Source organism: Lygodium microphyllum, chromosome 8 (genome assembly GCF_053477565.2).
Source record: "Lygodium microphyllum isolate KBCC chromosome 8, Lygodium_microphyllum_v1.1.10, whole genome shotgun sequence".
In the NCBI taxonomy this organism is placed as follows: Eukaryota; Viridiplantae; Streptophyta; class Polypodiopsida; order Schizaeales; family Lygodiaceae; genus Lygodium; species Lygodium microphyllum.
The window spans coordinates 116,244,045-116,252,965 of NC_141142.1; the positions used below are offsets into that span (position 1 = coordinate 116,244,045).

The window sequence follows — 8,921 nt, forward strand, 5'->3', positions numbered from 1 at the left end:
TGTACGGCTGTTGGACAGCCCTCTGCTCCTCAAGCATTTGTTGTATCACATATCCCCACATACTTAGTTTGTTCATTGGATACACTCCTCCATTCAGTCACTCAGTCTCTCATTCTTCATTTGTGCCCAAACACACAAATGGTCACCAACATTCTTGACCAGTCAAGAACACCCACAAACAGTCATGAATGGTCACAAAGTAATATGAACTCCCTACATCCATCACAAACACTCTAGCCATAGAAAAACTTGTGCCATGATCCCACATGCAATGAAATGCCAAGTGGTACCATCGACAGAAGAATATGACTGGGACAGATGGGCACAGTAGGCATGGTGACAAGCCTGGTGGATTGCCCAACTGCCACACGGGGCAAGGGGCAAACATCCACATGCAGCCAAACAGGCACTCGGATCATTAGGCAGTCAGCAGCCTTCTTTTTTTCCAAGTCAGCTAGTTTTGCACTCCTACCAAAACCAACCCTCGTCTTCTCTTCTGGGTCACTGTTCTTTGTCATCCTCTCCTCCATCTTCCTAAGCAGGTGCATCACATGTGCCGGAGAGGACAAGCTTGTTGTGGTCAAGTTATTGCAGACAGAAGTATTCATGACTGATTGTGGCTGATGAGACACTATCTGAGACAGGACAGCAGTTATACACCATGGCTTCAGAGTGCAGAAGTATGGGCTGGAGTGAAGTGTGGATATATTGTTGACAGCTGTTTCCCCTTGCGCATACATCATAACTACAACTTAGTATATGAGTAGGAGGATCACTTCCACCTTTGAATTCTCCTCTCTTAATTGAGTTGTGCACATTTTGAAGACACGTCGAACAAGTGCAGCTCCGAAATGCAAATGTGTGGCAATTGACTTACTCTTTCAATTTGCAAGTATAGTGTGAACCGGTCCAACACTCAACTAAGGCTATGATACCATATGAAACACTCACCATGCATTATTCGCTCATAAAAAGTCTTCATTTTCAAACCAAACCTCACATTAAACAATACATATATGTGCAGTTCTCCTTATTTTGCCAAAAGGGAAGGGACTTGTGCAACATACTTTGGTTCAATAGGTCAATCAAGCAACTTTCTTCTCAACTGATGCTAAGCACAAGCTAATTAGAAGTACTTGCTGACTTGTTTCGCCACTTTACCACATGACAATATTTTACAATGTATAGTCTCTAAAAGCCAAGCGCTTCAAGACTTTTGTAGAGCCTCAAGAAGATTACAATAAGAATGAGGAATAAAAAGAAGTCTGCATGCTCTCTAGACTCAAATGGTAAACCAATAAGGAGGTTTTCAGAAGTTGAGATCCTCAGCCTGCAGCATACATTACTTAGCTTCTATTTAAGCCTGGTACTGAAAAAGAAGGAAAAGCAACCTGCCTTAGTATGATGCATGTGTTAAGACTCTACATCCCCTGAAGCAAACACATCCTGCCTTTACATTATGCATACACCAAAACCCTGTATCGTTCCCTTGATCCGCTTAGTATCAATCTCACTTACACGCAACTTCTTGTATATCCAAAACATGTGTTAGAACCACACAGTTCACAATGATTGAGTAAGATCTCTCTCCAAATTCCTCCCACACAAAGATTCGAGTGGGGAAAGGGATTCTCTACAACTAGGCAAAAAAATTTAGTAACTTATCAAGGTTTGACCTGCTTAAGGAAAAAATGCAACTGAAACCACACCAAAATATCCATTGATCAAAACCACCAACGTAAGGCAGCACAACACTTTGCCTTCAGGACAGTGAGATGAATAAAGCACCCTATAATAGACAATCAATATATTGGACAAACCGCAACAGAGAACTTGCTGCTTTGCCTTTCAAGACAAGGAGATGCGCAAAGCACCTTACAACAGTCGATCAATATATTGGACTGGGGGATCTCTAATTACAGGGAACGAACTTACATCCGCTGATTCAATCTTACATAAGCTACTCCTGCGGGAGTATCGAAAATTGGTGGACAAGACTATATATATATATGTGTTGTTCCTTGATCAAAACCAGGCAAATGTATATGCCTTACAGGAACTGAACATGACCACTATTTTTCTGACCACCTTGGCTGATCTCTGCCCGCGCATTGCAAATAAAATGAAAAGGTAACATGCCATTTGAGGTGAAATATGCCTGAAAGATTCATGAGGCTTGCTGCAGCAAAGATGCGGATAACTGCAACAGCAAGTCTTTCATATCAATGGAAGAGCCACAAGAAAGTGAAGCACAGAAAACAAGGTGTGGACGACCATAAGAAAAGAACAACATCAGCTACATGGCTTCGCTATATATCAAGATTCCCTGCCCATCCCATCTTCACCACTATCTTGCTCATGCTGTTGGCGCACATGCTTTCCTTTCTGTTGTTCCGTTGCATCTTCTTTGATGTTGGGTTGCTCCTCTGTCTGATGCTCTACTGAATGAAGGCAATGATGGAAAGATGGGGAGTTCAAAGAGGGTATTGAAGAAGCCGAAGCAGTACCGTAAGCTACTGCCTCATAGCTGGCATTACCTGTGGGCATCAAGAGAGAAGCCATTGGTCCTCCAGGAAACATAAAAGGGACATTCCACATTGCAGCCACATTAGTCCAGAGAATTCCTCCTCCAACTCCTTCCATTCTTCCTGCTACACCTCCATCATCAATACCAGATGTCACTCCTGGCTGTTGCTGAATATGAATGGAAGATCTTCTTGCAGTTGGGAAGAGTGGTCTCCTTTCTGTCTCCTCATCCTGGTAAGTATCTTCCTCCTTGCTTAGACGAGCTTCTGCCTTTATAGTTCTCTTCCTTTTTTTCTTCTCCCTGTTCAGGTCGTTTATTTCTGGCTCGCAAGCTCGTTGGTGATTACTGAGCCAATGCAACCCTGCAAAGCGGGACTCTAAGCTAGGTTTCACATCTTCTTCAGAAGACAGCCCTTGACATGTTGTTGCCTCTGTATCCGGATGTCCTAAAGGCTTCTGTGCGCTGCCGGTATCTGCTTCTTTCTTCAGAAGAGAAACCTGTTGCCCTTCATGGCAATCCAACGAGCATGTTTGCTCAGAGAGTGGCGGCCATCTATGCTGCATCTGTGAGAGTCCAGAGCTGACCATGAGAGATGCAGGGACAGTGCCCGTACCTGTAGCAGCAATTATGGATGGCTCGGCCTGGCGAAGCAGCCACTCGATGGTCTCTCCATCAGACTTGTGGCCCAGCTCACGGGTGAGCTGAAAAACCCTAGCCGCACACATCACCGGTAGGCGAACGCGCCTCCCCCTACCATCCACCTTTGTGTGCCGGTCTTTGGAAGAAACCCGGGCAACTGTGCCTTTCTTTGAACTAGGGAGAACTAAAGCAGAAGAAGATGCCAGTGGTGGCAGCGGATGCGGCTGCCGCTGGCTGCTGGAGCCGCTGCCGCCGCCGCCGCCGCCACCACTGCTATCGACGTGCATGGAGAGCTGGCCGCCTTCTTCCATCAATTCACGCGAGATTCTATCCTGCCGGGCGGACGCGATATCCTGTGGCCTGTGGACAAAGAAGGGCGGCACCGTGGCAGTGGTGGCGGCGGAGGGGGCGATGGAGGCTGTATTGTCCGGCGAGGAGGTGTGGTTGTCGCTGTCGGCAGTGCCGGCGGCAGAGAGGGCGGCGACCATGAGCTTGACGAGGGAGGGGGAATGCGGGGAGGAGAGGGAAGCTTCGAGGCCTTGGAAGGGGGTCTGGCTGGCGGCAGCGATCATGAAGGAGGGAGAGGGGGAGGGGGAGGGGGAGGAGGAGCCGGGGAGGAGCAAGGGCGTGCTGGAGACGGAGGAGGAGTCCTGGCTGCTGCTCCTGCTGCTGCCGTCATCCTCCCTGGCGGCTGGCGACAAGTGATTCATTTGCGAGAGAGAGCGAGAGATTGCCTTTTCTTTTTCCGCCACGCGCAGACGCAGAAGAAAACGAGAAACGTTACTGCGGGCCTCCTCCCTCCCTCTCTCAGTAAAAACAAAATCAATTGTAGGAGAGTATTTATACCCACACACTCTTGTTCGGGGAGGGGCGGGCCATTGAAGATCACGGCTTGTGGCGGTCCACAAGACCCAAATCCTCCCTCTCTCTCTCTACACAAAAGGTCATGCCAGATGGCCCCCATATCCCTTCACACCAGGTCCCACGTGCTTCCACCACACTCCCCGCACCACTCTTTTACGTTCAAAAAAGAGATGTTCTCATAGGGGTTTCCGCAGGGGGGGGTTTCCACGAAATTTCTTTTGGAAACCGGAAACTGATCCAGGTCACATGGACCGATTTCCGGTATTCACCAAAAACTCTTGCACCTCTTGAAAACAGCCCCTCCTCCATTTTCCAATGGGAAACCCCCGGCTAAAATTGGAACATGCAATGACAGCCTTCCCTTTTGGAGGAAGGCATACCTCACCAACACACAGGAGCCACCATACCACTAATATATTGCACCATATGTGGGGAGGCGAGCGATGGCATTGCACCAACAGTGCCTTCAATGCCCATTTATCAAAGCAAATAGTTCTCTGCATGCTCCTCACCTACATCCAATCTTTGTAGCAATAAGGTCAGCTTCTGCATTTCCAATTACATGTTAAATTTTCCACTCCCTTGCCAGCTTTTTTTGCGCTCATAGCTCTTGATTTTCCATTCTTTTCTCTTTGTAGATATTAAGATCGTTGCATAACCAGACACAATTGCAGGTTGAAGGATTCACTCTTTTGGTAAGTTTGTTGGATCGCACACTTGTGATCTTCAATCACTCCCCAATAGCATCCCTTCTTCCTTTGCACAAACTACCAATTCTTATTTCTACAAATTTTTTGCTTTCTTGCAAATGTAGTAGCAGAACAGCTCGAACCAACAATGTAGAGGTGGAGTGGAGCCTCATCAACCACACAAATTCGATTAGAAGAGGGACTTCTTTGCACACACGTGCATATACTGCATTCAATGTCAATTTCTTCATGGTGTGTCTCCTTTATGCATTTCTTGCATTGAATTTGTGTTGCTCTGTCATGATAGTTGCATGTTTGCTACAATTTGCCAATTACACTTCCCTGCCCTCATGCTTCTCTTAATTTCCATTCGATTTGATTCCCCTTCCCTCCATTAAAAATGTCATTTGTTATGGTCTTGTGGCTTCTCAGTTGGCTTGTGTGTGGTTTTGTATTGCACCTTCACTTGGTTGTCACATCACTTTCTGTTGCACCTTCGTTGACTCAAGAATTTCTGCAATTTGTAAGATTCGATGTTGGGTATTTGCAATCATTCAATCCTAAAATTCTAAATTGCAACCGTGCATTGTGGATTTGCAGCATCACTAACTCATGCTTTTGTTGCATATGCTTCTCCCCTAAACTATCACTTATTTCTTGCATTGATGCATCATTATTCGTACTTGCTATCATGTTTGTGCACATGTTTTGCATATACTTCTACAATGCACTTCTTTTACATCCATGAGAGTGTATTTTTTCACTACTCTATGTCGAAATGCTGCATATAAATTATTTTGTTCATGATAAATACGAACCTATCCTTGATCACCAATTACATACGGGTTTGATGCATGATCGTCAAATTGACGAGTAAGACAAGATCTCTGAAGGGTCTACTTTGGCTCCATCAAGTTGGCACTAACCAACCAATAATAGAGTACAAGTTACTATTTGCAAATTATTTTATTCTTCGAGTGATCATACCTTGGAGTTTATGAGAATTTGTCATGTGTTTCAGATTCCAAAATGTCTCCCTTTTTCTTAACAAATTACAAAAGGAAATAAAATCTATGTTGTATTTCACATGCTAAAATCAATCCATACTATAGAACACGAATTAAGGTAGACATCTACCCTTTTTCCATTTAGAAATTTGCATCTATGTTATTTAGGATTCATGTCAAATTGCAAATGTGCTCCTCATGCTTTGAATTATATTTTGACTTTAATAGATTGCGAAATGCTCAAGTATGTATATGATCTTAGCAACAATTTCATATCTCATCATAGTTTTTATGCTTTCTGCATGATATGTTATAAAATAAGAGAGAATGTCTTCAAACAAGACTAGTCACAGAGTGATGGCATGGATGGCTTGGTCGACTCCTTTGTCCCTTCCTCTCAATTGGAGAATGACAGACACACCTCTTCACACACCCTTGCTATGCAACAGAGCACTTTGCATCCACTACCTTCACATAGTGAATATCGCTTTGTTAGCACTTAGGTCATTTGGGGCTAGCCTTTCAAGAGGACCTTTTGGAGCTGTGACTGTGCCACGTCCATGGAGAGGACCATGAAGCTGCACATTCCTTGTCCTCTCAAATAATTTCCTCCATGGTGTCTCTCCCACCTCTAGATAACGTGGCCAATCACATTCAAGGATTGTCTAGGTTCCATTCTCCTCTTTGTGTCACCATGGGTCTCCAATGTCCGTGCAAATTTTGTTAGAGTAATGCCACCATGGCTCTGTTTCTCCAACACCAATACATGTGATGGGCATATCCCACAACTTTAGTTGCCCCTATTCAAAGGCTAGTTATGAGACACCTAGGCATGTCCTCTCTAAGCATTTCAATGACTCCTCTTCATGTTGCAATTGCCACTTCTGATTGCCACAGCAACATGCAAGAGTCTACACCACATGTGAACTAGGGGGACCATATTTGAAATGATAAATTTGCGCCCTAGGAGCAAGGAACCCCAAGAGGAAAACCCTTCAAGTGACAAGAATAATAATGATCCAATTGCTATGACAAGTGACTCTCAAGGTGCTAGTATAGATCCCTAGTGTTCTTAGGCGATTGTGGTACCCATTGTTGCAAAGTTAGACCTAGTCTATGATATGATTGAAGCGAGCGAGCTACCCATACACATGAGAACTACCACTCAAATATGAGAATTTGTGACCAAGAGTTGCACAAGGTCAAAAACATCCATAGATCACCCAAGCAATGAAAGACTCAATGGAATCGATTGAATCTAGAGTTCAAGACCATCAATGATTACGAATGACACATCCCTTCGAGTTATTCATCATATTGGCAAATGTCCTCAAGGGAAAGGAAGTCTAGAAAGTTTCTTATATCATTTGACTTGCGGGTGTAAGAGGTCATAGAAAGCCACACAAGTAGTCAATGTAGAGTTGATCTTAGGGACGATGTCGTAGATGCCTCATATGACCCACTAGGTGCACAGCCATCAAAAACTACTAGATGCATTTTTCATACATTGATTGGCACTTGCAATTCAACTTACTAATACGTTTGCACTCTTTCATAGTACTCTTACACAATAAGAGACCCAGAAGAGCAATGTATGGGCAAATTAAACCCTGAAGAGGGAACAGAGAATGATGTGACAATCATGTTCCTATAGACATTTCTTCGATGGGTGGGCACAATCAACGAAAGTGAAATGGGACCACACTAGGTAGAGACTTGGAAGAGACCACTCAGGACATGATGGATCATTTCTCTAAGATGGAGAACTTAGGCACACGACATGAGAGCATGACTCTCTTGAAGCAACCCTAGCCATGCAAAAGGAGAGGCTCAATCACTAGATAGAGAAAAACCATGCCCACATAAGCAAAATGAGAGGGAGGTAAATGAGGTTGTGAGGGATCTTGCTACCTCTATTTGTTTTTTGTATGTGTTGTCCAATCATAGACTTAATTGCTAGGATTTCCACTTGTTTTGAGAGTTGACAATCATTGTAATGAAATCAAACTTATCAATTGTTCTCTAAAGTCCATGCTCTCCTTGGTTTATTACTTCATGTTTCACAATCTCTAAGTGCATTGCATGCATTTTAGAAAATTGAGCAATAATGCAATGTTATGGTGGACCAGTTTAACAAAATAATTTGTACTATGATAACTTTGAAAATAAGAAAATGATAAATGAACATGAAATATTTTCTCAAATAAACCACAAAGGCAATGAAAAAAATGATAGATGATTGCATTATCAAGTTGAAGACATAGATCAAGACAATACCCTATGCAAGATAGACTTTTCATCGAACGAAAGTTCATTTTCTCAACAACTTCTACTAAATACATAATGAGCAAGGCAATCCCGTTGGATCTCAACACTATGCAATCTTGTTGGTGCATGCACTAGCAAATGTTTATTTTGCAAAGGAGGGAAATCATGATCAATGATTTCTTTACCATCAATGTAGATATTATTCAATGCACAAGACACCACAATGCACTTATCGATGAACTTTGGCATGGGCTACGATATTTTGCTATGTTAACCCTTAGACGAACAAGGTGGAAAATCTGGAAAATCTAAAGTAGAAGATGGGGCCAAGGCAAAAGTAAAACGAAAGACAAAGGCGTGCCAAGAAAAATATGGAAACACAACAAGTGCAAAAAAGTCCTAAATCGAGGAGAAAGGCGCACAAGAAAAAGTGCAAGTCAACACTTTTGCAAAAGAGCACAAGGCACATCATGATTTATTTGAAGAGCACCGGGCTCTCACCTGTGCAAATTGTAAAGATTGATGGGCGGTAGGAAGGAAGCTAGGAACATAGGAGGACAATGGGAAAAAGGGCCATGTAAAAAAGGGGATAAGGGGATGACTGCCCAAAAGGAATTTAGATTTTATATATAAAGTTGAAAAGTGAATGAGAATCTCATTCTTGTGTGTGGCCAAAAGTAGCTCTCTTCTTCTTCTTCTTGAGCTTGTGCTTGAGAGAGGGAGTGTGAGAATATGAGGGAGTGAGTGTGTGACGGTGAGGGACCCTAGTAGTGGAGAAGCTCTCTATATTCTCCTCTCTTCTCTTCTATTCTCTTACTCACGGCAATGGAGCTTGGAGCATGGAGCTTGAGAATGGAGCTCGCTTAAAGCTTGCACTTGGATCATGGAGCTTGCTTGAAGCTTGCACTTGGATCATGGAGCTATCGG

The 8,921-nt window shown here is 43.5% G+C and overlaps 1 protein-coding gene across 1 annotated transcript; it reads right to left on the bottom strand.

Annotated features, from left to right (window-relative positions):
• Positions 1-1,725: 1,725 nt before the first annotated feature.
• LOC148032769 (uncharacterized) lies at positions 1,726-3,962 on the bottom strand. Its single transcript, XM_087684174.1, has one exon. It carries the CDS (start codon positions 3,874-3,876, stop codon positions 2,317-2,319), a length of 1,560 nt encoding a protein of 519 aa, XP_087540300.1. The 5' UTR covers positions 3,877-3,962; the 3' UTR covers positions 1,726-2,316.
• Positions 3,963-8,921: the final 4,959 nt, after the last annotated feature.

Bases quoted from the DNA above. Each gene is read 5' to 3' on its own strand.
- LOC148032769 (XM_087684174.1), bottom strand. From the start codon at position 3,876: ATGAATCACTTGTCGCCAGCCGCCAGGGAGGATGACGGCAGCAGCAGG.